This window comes from Prosopis cineraria, unplaced genomic scaffold, assembly GCF_029017545.1.
Source record: "Prosopis cineraria cultivar Desert tree isolate PC_DT_omini unplaced genomic scaffold, ASM2901754v1 PC5, whole genome shotgun sequence".
Taxonomy (NCBI): Eukaryota; Viridiplantae; Streptophyta; class Magnoliopsida; order Fabales; family Fabaceae; genus Prosopis; species Prosopis cineraria.
The window spans coordinates 9,793,601-9,812,301 of NW_026555336.1; the positions used below are offsets into that span (position 1 = coordinate 9,793,601).

At 33.7% G+C, this 18,701-nt stretch overlaps 1 protein-coding gene across 2 annotated transcripts; it reads left to right on the top strand.

The window, feature by feature from the left end:
- Positions 1–273: 273 nt before the first annotated feature.
- On the top strand, positions 274–11,344 carry LOC129311266 (PGR5-like protein 1A, chloroplastic). 2 transcript variants are annotated; one of them, XM_054953450.1, is made up of 10 exons: positions 275–705; positions 813–909; positions 989–1,089; positions 1,229–1,285; positions 1,538–1,614; positions 3,452–3,503; positions 3,660–3,770; positions 7,065–7,162; positions 7,265–7,340; positions 11,124–11,344. In XM_054953450.1, the coding sequence occupies exons 1-9, from the start codon at positions 397–399 to the stop codon at positions 7,332–7,334; spliced, it is 972 nt and encodes a 323-aa protein (XP_054809425.1). In that variant the 5' UTR covers positions 275–396; the 3' UTR covers positions 7,335–7,340; positions 11,124–11,344. The 2 variants fall into 2 exon arrangements, with proteins under 2 accessions (XP_054809426.1, XP_054809425.1); XM_054953451.1 differs by lacking the exon at positions 11,124–11,344 and having other exon boundaries at positions 274–705; positions 7,265–7,527.
- Positions 11,345–18,701: the final 7,357 nt, after the last annotated feature.

Below are 18,701 nucleotides of genomic sequence, written 5' to 3' on the forward strand. Positions count from 1 at the left end.
GATTGATATTAAATGGGTCAAATGCAGGCCCAATAAAACCTCAGTAATTCGTCTGGCAACTCAAGACACATCGACGTGGCCCAACGTGGAAGCCATTATGATTTGACAAACCAGGAAGTAGAAACATACGTGGAACGAAACCTTAGAGCCAATCAATTTATTAAAGATATATTGGGAAAGTCAAGAAAAATAATGAGAAAAAAATGAAGAGAATCTCCACCCTTTCCTATCTTCCTATTGGAAAGCAAAACAAGAATTTGGCCGTTACAATTCCCTCCACACACTTCTTTCTGTTGCCTTATCCCTTTCTTTCCCTTCATTTCCAAACAAATCCTCAGTTCATGAAACCATAATATCTCAGACTCCGTAGTACTGCTCATCAGTACTACTCACACCATGGCTCTCAAATTTGCCTTCAACTCATCAAGACCCTTCATTCCAATTTCTTCCTTATCCTCTTCTCCTGATGCCTCTGGAATCCACTTGACTCAGTTCAATGGCCACCACTTGCGCCTCCGGCGCCGCCGTGGTGTGCTCGTACTCCCCCGCAAGGCCACCGCCGACCAACAACCTTCAGGCAAGGTTGAAGAAAAAGAAAATGAAGAAGTTGTCGTTGATGGTAAAATCCTCCCTTATTGCAGCATTGACAACAAAGAGAAGAAATCAGTCGGCAAACTTGAACAAGAATTTCTCCAAGCACTGCAAGTATGCGTGTGTGTGTGTGTGTGTGTGTGTGTGTGTGTTGGGCAAAATAATCTTCTTTTTCTTAGCTGACTATGTTTCTTAGATATTTAACTAGGTTTTCATTACAGGCATTTTACTATGAAGGGAAGGCTATTATGTCGAATGAGGAATTTGATAATCTGAAGGAAGAACTTATGTGGGAAGGAAGCAGCGTTGTCATGCTAAGTACGAAATAACTTCACCTTGATCGATGTGTGGATTCGTACTTATCTCTCGTCCATTATTACTAGTTCATTCACTACAGGTTCTGATGAACAAAAGTTTCTGGAAGCTTCTATGGCTTATGTTTCTGGAAATCCAATCATGAGTGATAAAGAGTTTGATAATTTGAAGCTGAGGCTAAAGGTTCGCTTATTGCTGTAATCATCATTTTCAACTCTGATCATCTTCTCACTGAGTAACTAAGAAGACAAAAGTATATATGAAGAGCCAACAAAAACACCAATTTAATTAAACCATATTTTGTTTTCTATGTAATTTCTAGATGGAAGGAAGTGAAATTGTTGTCGAGGGTCCACGGTGCAGCCTTCGAAGTAGAAAGGTTAGTATTGATTTGCAGTTTGTTTAGTCATTGTTGCTAATTGACTTGTTCTTGAAGTTGAGCAAGTTATTCAGATAAGTTTTGCATTACAAATATATAGTGACAATGGCAAGAGATATGTATATATATATATATATATATGGCATAATTTTTAAATAGTGAAATGCTTCTTATTTGCTATAGAATTTTACTAGTAGGCTCTGATGTCAAATCTTTATTATTTCTCTCTTGATTGGCTTCATCGTTGAACAGGTTTACAGTGACTTGTATGTTGACTACTTAAAGATGCTCTTGCTGAACGTCCCAGCGACTGTCATTGCATTAGGATTGTAAGCAACTTTCCTCTGTGTGTGTATGTGTGTGTGTGATTGTGATCATCTTTGAACAGCGTAGGTTATCATGTCCAAATATTGAAAATGTTGGCTCTTGGAAGTGCCATTGATTGGACTGTGAGTTCATATTAGTTGATTACTCATTTAATAATCATACGTGATTTTGTGACACACACACACAATTATGATTTTGGAATTTTCTAATTAGTATAATTTCCTATTTCTGTTTAAGTTGGTCCAATCACATTTATTGAAATAATTATAATTAATGATAGATTATATTTTCCTTTTTGTATTATAAGCTGGGTTTTCTTTTTTTTTTTTTAAATAGAATATAAGCTTGCCTGTGTATAAATAGATTGAATGTAAAAAACATTTACCTTTTTCTCTAGTCTGAATAATCTCATTCTTTATACATGTAACTCTAGTTTAGAAGATCGCCTTCAATAACTCAGAAGATATAATCTTTGCTGTCCACCTCTCGTCCTAAAAAAAAATAATTGTTTGCACCTTTACAGAGGGCTGATTTTGTTGGTTAGATTTCCCCTTGTTTTTTCTTCTTCCAGTTTCTCACATTTCTTTGTGCTTAAAAACAAAAAAAAAAGTTTTCTAATATTTCGGCCAACTTCATGAGTTTAGTCTTTAATTTGAAATTTGATCTTTTTAGTTTATGTTTTTTATTTTCAATTTTATGACCAAATCAAATTGATAATGCTCACCCCTAATAAATAAATAAGAGAATATAATTTCTCCTAAATAAAGTATAGAAAATTTTAATGAATATAAATAGGAAAATATAATATATAATAAATGTGATAGATAGCTAATATCGATCTAAATAAAATAGAAAACCCTAAATCAACATTGATCACATTATATTTAATTATACTAACAATAGACATGTTTACATTATAATTAACTAACATTTAGTTATTTACACCAGTAATTGGACTAGCATTTGTAGAAAACGCAATGTTGTTTTATTCACTTAAGATACATATCACTTGTCAGCTTAAGTATGCATAGTTGTGGTTACAAATACAATAGAAGAAAAACTTGACAATGTTTTTATGTTGAATCTGGCGGGGTCTTGCAAGTTGCAAATTGCAATAAGTTGTGAGACTAGAATGTCGAACGTCGAATGTGCTAAATTCTACTATCTCCGATTTAAAATATAAGTGTTTTTTTAATAAGGGATATTTTTTATTTCATTTTATCTTTTTAAAAGTTCGAAGTAGTACTTATCAAAAAATTTTCTATTATACCCTTATTTACTCTAAAATTTCAAAACAATATTGATTATGTTTTTAAGGTAAATTTGACAATGTGGCTAATATTCTTATATGTCAAGTACACTTCTTAATCTATGCAAATACTTTTAAAAAATATATACCCCCTTTTCTTATATATAAAATATTTTTAAAAGCTTATTTTATCTCTAAATATATAGGGTGTTATAATATTTTGGAATAAATAAATAATTTTGTCTTTGTCTTAAAAATAGAGGAGACATTACTTGTGTGTTGTGCTTATTATCATCATGATATTAATCGTGATATCAAAACTATAAAATTATTGTGATTTTATATGATTTCAGCTAAATGAACTTTTATTGGTATATACAAGAATTAGTTAAAAACACTCTATATATAAAAACAGATAGAGTATTTTGAAACAGAGAAACAATAAATTTGTAAAATTTTGTGTTATAACTAGCAGTATTTACTTTTCTTGACCTGAGTTCATTGTGAGTTCTTATGATATAGATTTTACTGTTTGCTTGAGTTAGGTCATGACTTCTTCATCCTCTTTCATTCATTTCTCTATTTCTTAGGTTCTTCTTCGTTGATGATCTGACTGGATTTGTGATCTCAGATCTGATAGCGGTATGCTCTCATTTTCCCCCTTCTTTTTTGCATGTGGTTTGATTCCATAACATCATCAGTCTCAAGCAGTAGTTGCATTTTAAGGTCCTTTTATATATATTTGGTTTCCTTCTTCAGCGTCAAGAAACTTACATAGTTTTGAATTGTTCGGTGCAGATTCCAGAGCCTTTCAGCTTCATTCTTACTTGGTTTGCTGCTGTTCCCTTCATTCTGTGGCTAGCTCAGGTTCTCACCAACGCAATTGTAAAAGACTTCCTGATTTTGAAGGTATGAAATTTAGTAGTTAATTATATGATAAACAACAACAACAACAACAAGCCTTTATCCCACTAGGTGGGGTCGGCTACATGGATTGCAAGACGCCATTGTGCTCTATCATTTATCAAGCTTTTAGAAATATTATTAATTAAGAGATCACGTTCAACAACTTCCAAGAGTGTTCTCTTAGGCCTTCCTCTACCTCTCTTAATCGGACTCAAAGTTATATGTTCCACTCTTCTCACTGGTGCCTCCCTTGGTCTTCTTTGTACATGCCCAAACCATCTCAACCGATTTTCTACCATTTTTTCCTCAATAGGTGCCACCCTCACTTTTTCACGTATGTGCTCATTTCGAATTTTATCTTTACGTGTATGTCCGCACATCCATCGTAACATTCTCATCTCTGCTACTCCAACTTTATGCTCTTGCTGTCCCGTTAGAGCCCAGCATTCACTACTATATAACATTGCTGGTCTGATAGCAGTACGATAAAACTTTCCTTTAAGTTTATTAGGCACCTTACGGTCGCAAATAACTCCTTTAGCTTTTCTCCAATTAAACCACCCAGCTTGAATTCTATGTGAAATATCTCCACTGATTTCGCCATCATTTTGAATAATGGCTCCCAAATATCTAAACTTTTCCACTTGAGGTATAATTTGATCTCCCAATTTCACTTCCAAATTATTTTCGAATAGTCCTTTACCAAATTTACAATATAAATATTCCGTCTTACTTCTACTCAGACGAAAACCTTTCGACTCCAATGTCCTCCTCCATAACTCAAGTTTGCAATTAACCTCTTCTCTTGTCTCTGCTATAAGAACTATATCATCCGCGAAGAGCATACATTTCGGGATTTCCTCTTGAATATGTTCCGTCAAAACATTTAAAATCAAGTTGAACAAATAAGGACTCAGAGATGATCCCTGATGTAGTCCAATCTTTATAGGAAAATCCTTTGTTTGACCACTAGGCGTTCTTATACTAATTTTTACCCCCTCATACATATCTTGTATGGCTTTAATATAAGCAATCCGTACTCCCTTTTTTTCCAACGCTTTCCAAAGCACTTCTCTTGGTATACGGTCATAAGCTTTTTCCAAATCAATAAAAACCATGTGTAGATCTTTATCTTTACAACGATACTTTTCCATTAATCCCCTTAGTAGATAAATTGCCTCTGTAGTTGATCTACCTGGCATAAAACCAAATTGATTCTCAGAAATACTTGTCTCCAATCTCAACCTGTGCTCAATTACTTTCTCCCACAATTTCATTGTGTGGCTCATGAGTTTAATCCCTCTATAGTTAGTACAATTCTGAATATCTCCTTTATTTTTATAAATAGGAATTAATGTACTTCTCCTCCACTCATCAGGCATTTTCTTGGACCGTAAAATCACATTAAATAACTTAGTTAACCATCTCACCCCTTCTTCACCTAAACATTTCCACGCTTCGATAGATATACAATCAGGTCCGTTAGCTCTACCATTTGCCATTTTCTTAAGAGCTTCCTTTACCTCCTTATCACGTATTTTTCGATAGAATGACAAATTTTGTTCTCCTTCACCAGTTACTAAATCCTCCAAGTTACTAGATGAATCCTCTCCATCATTGAAAAGTTTACAAAAATAAGTCTCCCATCTATTTTTAATTTCATCATCTGTAACTAAAATTCTTCCCTCTTCATCCTTAATACACCTTACCTGTTCTAGATCTCTTGATTTTCTTTCCCTACTCTTAGCAATCTTATAAATATTTTGCTCTCCTTCCTTCGTCTCAAGGTTCTTATAAAATTCTTCAAAAGCTTTGGAACGAGCTTCACCCACAGCTCTCTTAGTTTCCTTCTTAGCCATACGGTACCTCTCCCAATTTTTCTCATTGTTACACAAATGTATGGCTTTAAAACAGTTCTTCTTATACTTGATTTTGTCCTGTACACTATTATTCCACCACCAAGACTCCTTATCTCTCGGACCAGAACCTTTCGATTCTCCCAAAACTACTTTTGCAACCTCCCGTATTTTTTTAGCCATATCCTCCCATATGATGTTAGCACTTCCCTGAGAATCCCAAATTCCTTTATCCAAAAGATTTCGCCTGAAAATATCTTGCTTCTCACCTTTTAATTGCCACCACCTAATCTTTGGTGTTACTACTTGTCGACGTTTTTGGATTTTACTCATAATACACACATCAAGGACTAGGACCCTATGTTGTGTCGTTACAGCATCTCCAGGGATCACCTTACAATTTTTACAAAGTTTTCTATCTGTGTTCCTAACCAAAAGAAAATCAATCTGCGACCTTGAGGCTCCACTTTTGTAAGTGATGAGATGCTCATCTCTCTTCTTGAAACAAGTGTTGGCAATCTTAAAATCATATGCCAATGAGAAATCAAGAAGAGTTTGCCCTTCATTGTTTTGCTCTCCAAAACCAAAACCACCATGCACCCTCGCATACTGACCAGCTTCCCTCCCGACATGCCCATTAAAGTCTCCTCCAATAAAAATCTTTTCACTCTGTGGTATGTGTCGAATCAACCCCTCCAGATCCTCCCAAAATAATTCCTTAAGACTGGCTTCTATCCCGACTTGCGGCGCATAAGCGCTAACAATATTAACAGTCTCACGTCCAATTATCATTTTTAAAGAAATAATTCTGTCTCCAATTCTGCTAACTTCTACAACGTTCTTCTTCCACTCATTATCTGTAATGATGCCTACTCCATTGCGTGCACTTACTTTTCCTGTATACCAAAGTTTGAAACCTTGAATATCCTTAGCTCCTTCTCCACGCCATTTTGTTTCTTGCAAGCAAAGGATATTGATTTTCCTTTGAATCATAACCCCTACAACCTCTACAGATTTACAATTTAATGTCCCAACATTCCAAGTACCAAATCTAATTTTGCTCTTATGGACTAACTTCTTTAGCCGCGTGCGTCCAGAATGACGCGGTAGCCCTTGCTCATTTAACACTACATCCGGGCGCCGATGCAGCGGCTCTAACTCACTTATCACTGTACTCGAGCCATGCAGCGCGTTACTTACGGGCAACGACCTAGCATTAACATTATAACGTCTATTGTCCATGTTCATGATAGATTCAACAAATTTTTACATTGGCTGTTGATGGCCTAACACAACCCTCCTCCTTTACCCGGGCTTGGGACCGGCTATAAACATAGGCGGAGTTTAGTTAATTATATGATAATGTTTTCTTTTAGGCTGTATTGATTTAGTACAAAGTACTGAGTACAGATTAATTATTCACTTATATATATGTATATAGGGCCCTTGTCCAAACTGTGGTGCAGAAAACACCTCCTTCTTTGGGACCATATTGTCAATTTCAAGTGGAGGCTCTTCCAACACTGTGAAATGCACCAAGTATAAAACTTTCCCTTAATTAACTGACCACAAATTCTGGTGTTGGTTTGATTTAATTGATGGTAGAGAATTATTTTAACCATTGAAAGGAATTTGTCTCAGCTGTGACACCCAAATGTTGTATGATTCTAGCACAAGATTGATTACATTACCAGAAGGAAGTAATGCCTGAGCAGAGGTACGTTACTGATATATACTTAATTGAATAATTTCTCTGCTAATTAAATCTATCAGCTTTGATCAAATTAATGATTGTAATTAACCCTTCAAATACAATGATGACATTAACTATAAAATGCTAAATGGATGAACTTATGACAAGATCTGATAGTAATAACTAATAGTATCATGCCTTTTCATTTCAACATATTGAAAGGTGGTTTATTAGTTTCAGATGCAACATAAAGTACTGTCAAACATGTGGTTCGTTCAACTAATGAGAGAATTTTATGAGGTTAACTAAATTTTTTTAGTACAAATTTAAGAAGTGTTTGAATAACCAATTTTTAGCGGTTAACTAAATTTTTTGAGTTCAAATTTAAGGTGTGTTTGAATAACCAATTTTTAACTTCTAAAAAGTATTTTTACAATTTTTTAAAAGTCAAAAGTTGTTTGAGTAATTTTTTTTTTTATGAAATCACATTTCAAAAGCAATATAAAAAAGTGGGTGAAAGTAAATTTGGGGCAGCACTTTTGAAATGTACATTTGGAGTTGGGGTATCAATGAAGGAGTTAAAATATGCACCTATTTTTGATATTACTATGTTACCCTTAATTCTTTTTCATTTAATTTTTAATATTAATATATATTAACTATTTATAGAATTTTTGTCCAATATATCAAACTTTGTATTTTTTATCCTTACTATTTAACATATCAAATTTCATGTTATTTAAAATTATTATTACATATATTTTTCAAACATTTCTAATATGCAATCTTTGAAGAACAGAAATTACAAATCATAAAAATCAATATTTATTTTGATTGTTGTATATTCAAAAACACTTTCCATTATCTATGAGCAAAATAAATTTTAATTTATTAAATTAATTTTTAACTAGAAGTATCTAACCACAAATTTTATTATGACAACTAATTTTTTAGTAAATTAATTTTTAACTAATAAAAAACCAAACACACATTTAATGCACTGGTTCAATGTCTGTTGAGTTTTGACTATCAATACGGATCCATCCATTTTACTGAATAAATTGTGAACAGAAAAACAAAACCGTGATTGCTTCTCCACGGCAATTTGACTCCAACGCTATGCAAAAAATAAATAAATTATTTGCCAAATGCTGTACATTGGAAAATATTTCTCCAAATTCTATAAATATGAAACTCGGTTTGTATCAAACCGATATCTAATTTTTTTTTTTTCCAAACCTACCAGTACAAAACTTGACTTCTATAAGACCAAGTTCTACTTAAATTTTTTTAAAAAAAAATTGTGACAGGCATAATGAGGATGCCTGCCGCCCATGCATCATCTCACTTCCCCTATCTTTTCCCTTCTCTTCTCCTTCCACCCTCCATCCTTGTGTCGTGTGTGCTAGTGAAATGTGAGCGTATATTCATTTTAAAAAATGTTTGCATTTTATATGTAGAATAAACATATGATTATAATTATAAAAATTATAAAATAACTGTTTTATATTATAATATAAGATTTTACAAATTTGAATAAATATGAATCCATATTTACTAGTTTTATATTATTTAAATAAATGTTATTTTATTTTAAAAAACTCCAATAGTGGCATGAAACTTTAAAAGATAAGCATATCATTTATAAAAAATTATTTTAAACTAGTATCTCGCCCCATGTGATGCACGGAAAGATATCTTAAAATTAGATTAAGTTGAATATTTGTTTAAAGTTTCGTCTTAATTAATAAAGTGAAGTAAAATATGGAGCATAATGATGATGATAGGCCAATTAAATGAAAAATTAAACCATCCCAACAATATGTTGCATATAAATAAAAGTAAAAACTTAATCTGAGAGTGATGAGGTCAATAATATTCATTGAAATAGTTATGGGTGACAAAGGAAAATGAAATGAATAAAAGAAGTAGTACTGTTGTATCTTTCGTGTATCAAGTCAAGTCAACTCTGATCATTTTAAAAAACATGAATGTTCTTATATAATTAGCAAGTTTGGTGTGGAAGAAATTCGGTTCTTTGGAAAATAAAAGACAAAATGTAAAGAACCAAATAAAACCTAGAAAGTAAATATTGCAAAAAGGGTACATTGTTGCAACAGACATGTAAACGTGAGGCATCGCTTTTCATATCGGACATGGCATGGAGTTCTGGTAAAAAAACAAAAAAGGGGCCATTTTTTGAATTTTACTGTTCAAGTATTGTTCATGGTCCGCCAACTCTTAGATATAAGATTGATAATTATAAACAAGGAAAAAAAGACTTAATGCCAACAACAGTTCATGCTCAAAAAGTTTGAAAACAAAACTAATAAATATTAATTTATAGGTATAAATGAATAATCTAATCAAATTTTAAATATTAGTTAACTTAACTATTTTCTTGGCATGTACAAATTTGATAATTTTTATGATTAGGAACAAATGAATTATTGTTTATAAAGATTTGTACCATATAAATTATTTTAAGGGACTAAAATAAAATTTTATGCAAAGCTAAAGAACTAAAAATATATTTTTATCAAAAATTTTAATAGAGAGAAAATTAAGAGGAAATCTTAAAAATAAAAATTTGTACTTCCTTCATTAAAAAATGTAAGGTATTTTTAACTGAATCTTACCCCCAATAAAGTAGTTACCTGCTTTTCAACTAATCCCATCTTTTCATATTTACTTCTATTAAACACCCTACAATAAATATAAAGTCATTATCAATAGGAGTATTTTTTTTTAAAAAAGCAATGATTACACCTTAAAAAACTAAAAAATGTCTTATATTTTTTTAATGGAGGGAGTACATGCCAAGAAAATAGTTAAATTAAATAATATTTAAAATTTGATCAGATTATTCATTTATACCCATATATTAATAATTGTTATTTTAGTTTTTAAACTTTTTGAGTAAAAACCGTTGTTGGTAAGTCTTTTTATTCCTTGTTTGTAATCATTTAAAATAATTTTTTTTATAAATAATATGTTTATCTTTTAAAGTTTCATGCAATTATTGAAAATTTTTAAAATAAAATACTCCTTCCGTTAAAAAATGTAAAACATTTTTTAAAGAGTTAGATGTTCAAAAATATAAGACATTTTTAGTTTTTCAAGGTGTAATTATTACCTTTTTTTTTAAAAGTGCCCCTATTGATAAATGACTTTATACTTATTATAGGATGTTTAATATGAGTAAATATAGAAAGATGGATTAGTTTGAAAGTAGTTAATTATTTTATTGGGGGTGAGATTCTATTAAAAATGCTTATATTTTTGAACAGAGGGAGTAACATTTATTTAAATAATATGAAACTAGTAAATATGAATTCATATTTAATTAAATTTATAAATTCTTATATTATAATATAAACCAATTATTATATAATTTTTTATAATTATAATTATATAGTTTACTCTACATACAAAATACAAACATTTTTTAAATGAATATTCACTCACATTTCACTCGCGCACACAACACAAGGATGAAGGGTGGAAGGAGAGAAGAAGGGAAAAGATAGGGGACTACGTCCCATTATGTCTATCACATCCTTTTGTCTTTTTTTTTTTTAATTAAAGTAGAACTTCGTTTCATAAAAGCCGAATTTTGTATTGGCAAGTTTGAAATATTTGGAGAAATATTTTTGAATGTATAGCATTTGAGTAAATCTTTTTTTTTTAATAGTATTGGGGTCAAATTGCCTCTCTGTACTAAAATCTGGTATATGCATGACCATGTACATGTAGTTGTCGTTTCTTCATGACATTCTGATCATTTACGTGTGTCTCTGTCAACAGTGTTTCCGTCCACAAAAAAAAAAGAAAAAGAAAAAAGAAAAAAGTGTCTGTCAACAGTGTTGCTGTATCATACTCAACGTTGCTGCAACTAAAGGAGCTAAATTATAGAAGCTATACTTCGATTTGAAGTTGATGAACTTGTCAAGTTATGAAGCTCTCAAGGTCTTATGCGAAAGACTTTTTTTTTTTTTTTTGGGGGGGGGGGGGGGCGCCAAAATACGCGAAAGACATTGAAGTCGTATTCTTGTTAATTACTAATGAACTCAACTGTTATGAATTGCTAGCATGGCCTTTGTATGGCATATATAAAGGAGTATGTTAATCACCAGAAAAGATGAGTTATGAGAGCACCTACAACTTCCATCTGGTGGCCAAAGAATTTCTTGGGAGGTTAAACATCATTTCTTGGGAAATGAACAATATTAAAAGATATTTAACATCTGAACATATGAGATATTTTGATCAAGCATTAATAATATATGTTTTTAATATTTCCTTTTTTATATGTTCTTTTTGTTAAATTTTTTTCTCAAATAAAATATTAAATTAATGACTTCTTAAAAAGTTTATATTTCTTTAAAAAAAACAAAGTTGTAAAATATATTAATAAATTTTATTAATATGTGTGATTTTATTTAAAATTTTCTTATAAATCATAACAGATGGAGCACTCTATATTTGTCATTTATCCTGTCATTCAATGTGAAATTTTTAACTGAAATAATTGAAAAACTTGAGACCGAGGAGATGGACCAGTCAATACATGACCTTTCTGACTAAGGAGCCTAATGTTTTTAATAGCCCAAATCAAAGATTTCTTGTATACTTACCCATCCCTTGCTCATTAGAGTAAAACCTAATAAAGTGAATGACTTGCACTATTCCAGCGCTTCTGGAAAGTTAGTGATACATGGGTATGTTGGGTTATCAAAACTAAAAGTTCACAAGTAAATTGAGAATAAAGTTCATCTCAAAATGGAAAGCTTTTTGACAGACGAGAGTTTGGTTGATTTTCATCCACCTGATCCTGATTTCACTCATCTGTAGTTGTCCTTGTTTTATTTCTCAAGCTTTCTGCTTGCCCTTGTTTTTTTTTTAAAAAAAAATGTTCATCTCAAAAAAATTATTTAAATTTGTTCATGTTAAAAGTATTTTTTTCCATCTATATTAACCTTTTTAAACGGACTTTCCCAAAATATATTCATAAAAATAATTTACAGTTCATCTCATAAATATGATAATACTAAAGGGGATCAAGTTGAGCAAATTGATATTCATTAAATTTCCCAAAATATATTCATAAAAATACTTTCATTTTATTTTTTATACTCAAACAACTTTTAACTTTTAAAAAGTGCCAAAAATGCTTTCTAAAAGTTGGAAGTTGGATTATCAAATGGACCTAACTAATATTGGACAAAAGTGAATTTATTAAAATGACTTTTGAAATGTTAAAAGTTCATAATTGAAGGTTAAACTACTCCATAAGGTACTATTAATAAATTCTAGCCAGTGATATTTAGTATAAGATTGTTTATAAAATTTAATGAAGCATTTATGACTTATATTTTTCAAAATTGCTCTTGTTATTTTTACTTTTATATTAATTAATGGTTTTCTCACCCCCCCCCCACAACCGAAACTATGTCAATCAAAGGGTAATTTTGAAAAATTGTAAATAAGAAAATTTAACATTTAACTAGCTTTTAAAACTATTGAGAAGTATTGTCTAAATAAATAAATAAAATTCTTTAAAGTAGTTTAATATTAGTGCTGTAAAATGGGGTGTCATGGTAAACTTGGCCTGTTAGGGCATATTGTCATGATCTATGAATTTTTACGAGGTTAAGGAGGTTTGGAATGTTTCAAAATCCTCCAGAAGGCTCCCGGATAACCTTATAAGTGCTAGAGAGTGCAAGAACATTCTAGAGAAATCTACACAACTCTAGCCTCAATATTTTAATATTGCTTCTAGATATTTCCATATAAATATCTAGATATTTGTTATAAATATTTAGGAAAGAATCCTAGAAAATCAATTGTAACCGTAGGATTGATTTAATCTCCACCATCCATTAAGGAGGTGGGAATTTTCTAAATTTAATGGGACGTTTATAAATGTCTCACCCCTCCTCATTTGTAAACCATCTTTGAGTTCTCAAAGCAATACTACTATCACATTTCCCAATCTCTCTCAACTATCCTTTACCCTCAAGCTTTTCCTTTCCTTAACTTAGCTGAGTACCCTCCTTCTCATACAAATTAGGCTTACTTAGCATCTTTCAAGAAGAGTGTCTAAGTGCTCTACAGGTCAAAAGACTAGTCTTGTGATAGTTGGTATTAGAGCATGGTTCTACCGTTGTGCTTGGAAGAAGGTATTGCATAATAGCAACTGCGGAAGGAAACGTTGTTGGTGTAGAAGTGCAAAAGCAAGCTCGTGTATAAGAGGAGCAAACTCATCCCAAGTTCAAGTAAAGCAAGGGCAAGGTTCCAACAGGTGAGTCCCTTGAACCCCGTGTTACTGGCTTGGAATCTCACATGAAGAATGTGAGATGCACTATGGGGGAACTCAATGATCAACTCAACAATCTCATCCTAGAGAATGCTGAGGTCACACGTGTTGAAAAGTCGATGATTGAAGAACTTGATTGTGACATTGGGAAGGACATTCATTCCCTTACACATGATCTTGCTGATCTTCGCAAATATGTCGAGGATGAGTTATGAGGTCTATACTCTTAAATGAATAAGATTCAGCATGAGTGAGAATCTCATTGTCGTGTAAGCAGCTTTATTAGTGGTAGTAATTCAAACAGCACTTCTCAGAGTTTGAAAGTACCGAAGCTGGTATGTACAATGGGGCTCATAGTGCTACAGTTGTAGAGAACTGAACAATACTTCGAGGCCATGGGAGTTATTGATGACTTGATCAGAATCAATAATGCTTCAACTTTCCTTTTGGATGTAGCCCAACTATGGTGGCATAAAAAATATGTCAAGCGAGAGAAGTGCATTTACACTCTTAACACATGGAAGCTATTTAAATCAGAACTCTGAAAGCATTTTGTTCCCCACAATGCTAAGACAAAGGCTTGAAGTAAGCTCCGTAGATTGAGATAGACTGGTAGTATTCTTAACTACATCAAAGAATTTACTACAATCATGCTAGAGATCGAGGACCAGTCTGACAAGGAGGCTCTTTTCCAATTCATGGATGGGCTCAAAGATTGGACCAGAGTAGAACTCAACAATAGTAAGGTATAAACTCTAGATAAGGCTATTACAGCTACTGAGTCCTTGATTGACTACTCTACCAAGAGTAAAAAGCCTAATCCTAGTAAGAGTGGGGGAGATAAAGGAGGATAAAAGAAGAGTTCTGATCATAAGGATGGTGGTAAATCTTCTAGTGAAAGTTCTAAATATGATAAGCTGTCCTCAACCAAGCGTGATGCCTCAAAGCCACTGAAACCATGCTTTATATGTGATGGTCCACATTAGACTCGCAACTGGCCCAACTGCAAGGCTATGAATGCCTTGGTTGCTGAAATGAAAGAAAGGCGAGATGAGGAGCAACAGGTTGACCTTAGTTCCCTCCAATACTTAAATGCACTGACTGGACTCTTTTCTCCATCCAAGAAGAAAGAGAAGGGTCTACTTTATATTGATCTTGTCATTGAAGGCAAGTCTACCTCTACTATGCTCGACATAGGAGCATCCCACAACTTCATGGAGGTTGAGGAAGCAAAGAGATTAGGCATCCAACTCAACAAAGGAGAAGGCACCATCAAGGCAGTAAACTCCCTACAAAACAAGTCCTTGGGATCATTAAGGATGTAAAAGTGATGACTGATGACTAGCAAGATATGCTAGACTTTACTTTAGTCCCTATGGATGACTTCAAGGTTCTGTTGGGACTTGCTTTCTTTTATAAAGCATATGCCTTTCCTATTCCTAAAGCCAAGTCTATGGTGGTTATCGACTCCAATATGATTCGAGTGATCCCTTTGAAGCACTTAGAGAAATCCAAACTAATGATTTTTGCCTTGCAATTCAAGAGGAGTCTCAAGAATTCAAAAGGATATGTTGCCACCGTACATTCATTGGCTAAGGAAGAGGATGGAACCACCAACCCATAAGAAGCCTTGCCACTTTAGATTCAAAAGGTGTTATAAGAGTACCAGCACGTCATGCCTAATGAGTTGCTAAAGAAACTACCTCCTAGAAGAGAGGTAGACCATCAGATCAAGTTAGAGCCGAGTGCCAAACCATCTACCTTAGCACCTTACCATATGTCACCTCCAGAACTTGTCGAGTTAAGGAGACAATTGCAAGATTTCCTTAATTTAGGGTATATACAATCATCCAAGGCCCTATATGGTACTTTAGTCCTTTTTCAAAAGATGAAGGATGGATCATTGCGGATGTGTATTGACTACAAGGCCTTGAATAAGATTACAATCAAGAACAAGTACCCGATACCTTTGATCGCCGACTTGTTCGATCAACTTGGAAAGGCCAGGTACTTCTCTAATCTTGATATAGGGTATTATCAAGTACACATCACCATAGGTGACGAGCCAAAGACAACATGTGTGACAAGATATGAAGCATTTGAGTTTCTTATTATGCCCTTTAGACTGACAAATGCCCCATTAATATTTTACACGCTCATAAACAAGTTGTTCCACCATTACTTGGACCAGTTCGTGGTGGTATACTTGGATGATATCATGGTGTATAGTAATGCCCTTGAAGAGCATGCTCAACACTTGAAGAAAGTCTTTCAAGTATTCTCTGATCACGAACTCTACATTAAGTTGAAAAAATATTCTTTTGCTAAACAAGAGGTGGACTTCTTGGGGCATAAGATCAAGGATGGAAAGCTCATAATAGACCCAACTAAAGTTCAAGCCATTCATGACTGGCAACCTCCTACCAAGGTCCCAGAGCTATAATTGTTCCTTGATTTGGTGAATTATTATTGTCAATTCATCAAGGGGTATTCAACAACTGCTGCTTACTTGACAGATTTACTTAAGAAAAATAGGTCTTGGCAACAATGGTCATAAAATTGCCAGGATGCTTTTGAAAAGCTAAAGCAGATGGTCACACAAGAACCTATCATGTCCTTGCCCGATTACTCTAAGCCATTTGAGATACACACTGATGCCTCAAACTTTGTAATATGGGGTATGTTGATACAAGAAAGACACCTTATTGCATGCAAGAACTGCAAGCCGAATGACAAGAAAGGCACTACATAGTACAAGAAAAAGAAATGTCTACTATCATCCATTATCTATAGACCTGGCGTTACTTCTTACTTGGAAGTAAGTTCACTATAATAATGGACAATGTTCCTATAAGTTACTTCCAGAAATTGAAAAAGCTTAGCCCAAAACAAGCTCGCTGATAAGATTTTCTTGTTAAGTTTGATTATCGATTAGAATACAAGCTAGGCAAAGCAAATGTTGTGGTGGATGCATTAAGCAGAAAAGTCAAGTTAGCTACTCTCTCAGCAAGCATGCCCCAAAATGACTTCCTTGAATGAATCAAGGAAGGTATGTCTCAAGACTCTATTACAAGCAACTTAGTAAATCTTGCTACAGATGGCAATCTTGCTACAGATGGCAAGACCTGAAGATTCTAGGTGAATGATGGAATACTCTACACCATTAGGAACCAAGTCTATGTGCCAAAATCGGGCAACCTTCGAAAGGATGTCCTCAAAAGTGCCATAATTCCATGTGGGCTGGACATCCAGGTATGGCATAAACACTTGCTCTCATACAAATCACTTTTACTAGCCACATATACAAGATGATGTTGAAGTACATGTGAGGACCTACTTAGTATGCAACAAGATAAGGTTGAACAACAACATCTTACTGGTCTACTCAAACCTCTGCCAGTAGCTGAAAGACCATGAGAGAGTACCTCAATGGACTTCATAGTTGCTCTCCCTAAGTCTGAAGGATGTGGGAGTATTATGGTGGTGGTTGATAGATTCAGCAAGTATGCCACTTTTATACCAGCCCTTACAGATTGCAAAGTTGATGAAGTGGCACACTTGTTTTTCAAGCATGTCGTAAAGTTATGGGGGATTTCTTGAAGCATCGTCAGTGATTGAGATCCTCGATTTACTAAGAAATTCTAGAGAGAACTTTTCAAGCTCTTGGGGATAGACTTGAACTTCTCAACAAGCGTTCATCCTCAGAGTGATGGATAAATAGAGTGGATCAATGCTTTGTTAGAGCTCTACCTTCGACACTGCGTGAGCGCTCATCAATGAGATTAGGCCAAGTTGCTTGATGTGGCTCAATTCTCTTACAACTTGCAGCGAAGCAAGTCGATAGGTAAGAGCCCTTTTGAGATAGTTACCGGGCAACAACCTCTAACCCCAATGCACGTGCCACACCATATAAGGGAGACACTCTAGATGCCTATAAGTTTACTAAGGAATGGCAAGAATAAGTTGACATTACTCGTGCATGCCTGGATAAAGCCTCTTGTAAAATGAAGAAGTGCGCAAATAAAAAGCGGTGCCCCGTTGAGTTTCAAGTTGGTGACTTGGTCATGGTTAAGTTACTACCAAATCAATTCAAGTCACTATGCAAAGTCCACAAAGGCTCTTTTCCCATCATCAAACATGTGGGAAAGGTTGACAACTCCCTCCCAAGCTTAAGGTTCATCCTATCATCTATGTTAGTCTCTTAAAGAAATATTATTGAGATGAAGAAGATCCACCTCGAGGTATCTCTAACAGAGCACCAACAGTAGTCATCACTGAGTACGACAAGGAGATAAAAGAAATTTTTACCAACAGGATGATCAAAAAGAGAGAGTTCCCAACTACACCGAGTACTTAATCAAGTAAAAGGGTCAACCAGACTCTGAAGCTAGTTGGGAATGTGAAGACCTCTTATGGCAGTTCACTAACTAAATCCAACTCTACAAGAAGAAAAGCATGACAAGGGCGTCGTGAAATTAACTGGGGAAAAATGTCAAGATCTGTGATTTTTCACAAGGTTATGGAGGTTCAAAATGTTCCAAAACCCTCCAAAAGGCTCCTGAATAACCTTAGAAGTGTTGGAGAGTGTAAAAATATTCTAGAGAAATTTACACAACTCTAGCCTCAATATTTTAATATTGCCTCTAGATATTTCCATAGAAATATTTAGATATTTGTTGTAAATATTTAGGAGAAAATTCTAGAGAATTAATTGTAATCGTAAGATCGATTTAATCTCCACCGTCCATTAAGGAGGTGGGAATTTTCTAGATTCAAGGGGAGGTCTATAAATACCTCACCCCTCCTCATTTGTAAACCATCTTTAAGTTCTCAAAGCAATAATACTACTCTCACATTCTCCATGCTCTTTCAACTATCCTTTACCCTCAAGCTTTTACTTTCTTCAATTTAGTTGAGCATCCTCCTTCTCATATAAATTAGGCTTACTTAACATCTTCTAAGAAGAGTGTCTAAGTGTCGCACGAGTTGAAAGATTAGCCTCATGACAATATGCCTTAAAACCCTATTTCCCTCAAACCATCCAATTTCTAAAACCCAACTCTAAT

What these genes read in the sequence shown, in the direction of transcription:
- LOC129311266 (XM_054953451.1), top strand. Translation starts at nt 397, where the DNA reads ATGGCTCTCAAATTTGCCTTCAACTCATCAAGACCCTTCATTCCAATT. An exon ending in ACTGTCATTGCATTAGGATT is followed by an intron (nt 1,615 to 3,451) that starts GTAAGCAACTTT and finishes TCTATTTCTTAG; the next exon opens with GTTCTTCTTCGTTGATGATC. An exon ending in AACACTGTGAAATGCACCAA is followed by an intron (nt 7,163 to 7,264) that starts GTATAAAACTTT and finishes AATTTGTCTCAG; the next exon opens with CTGTGACACCCAAATGTTGT.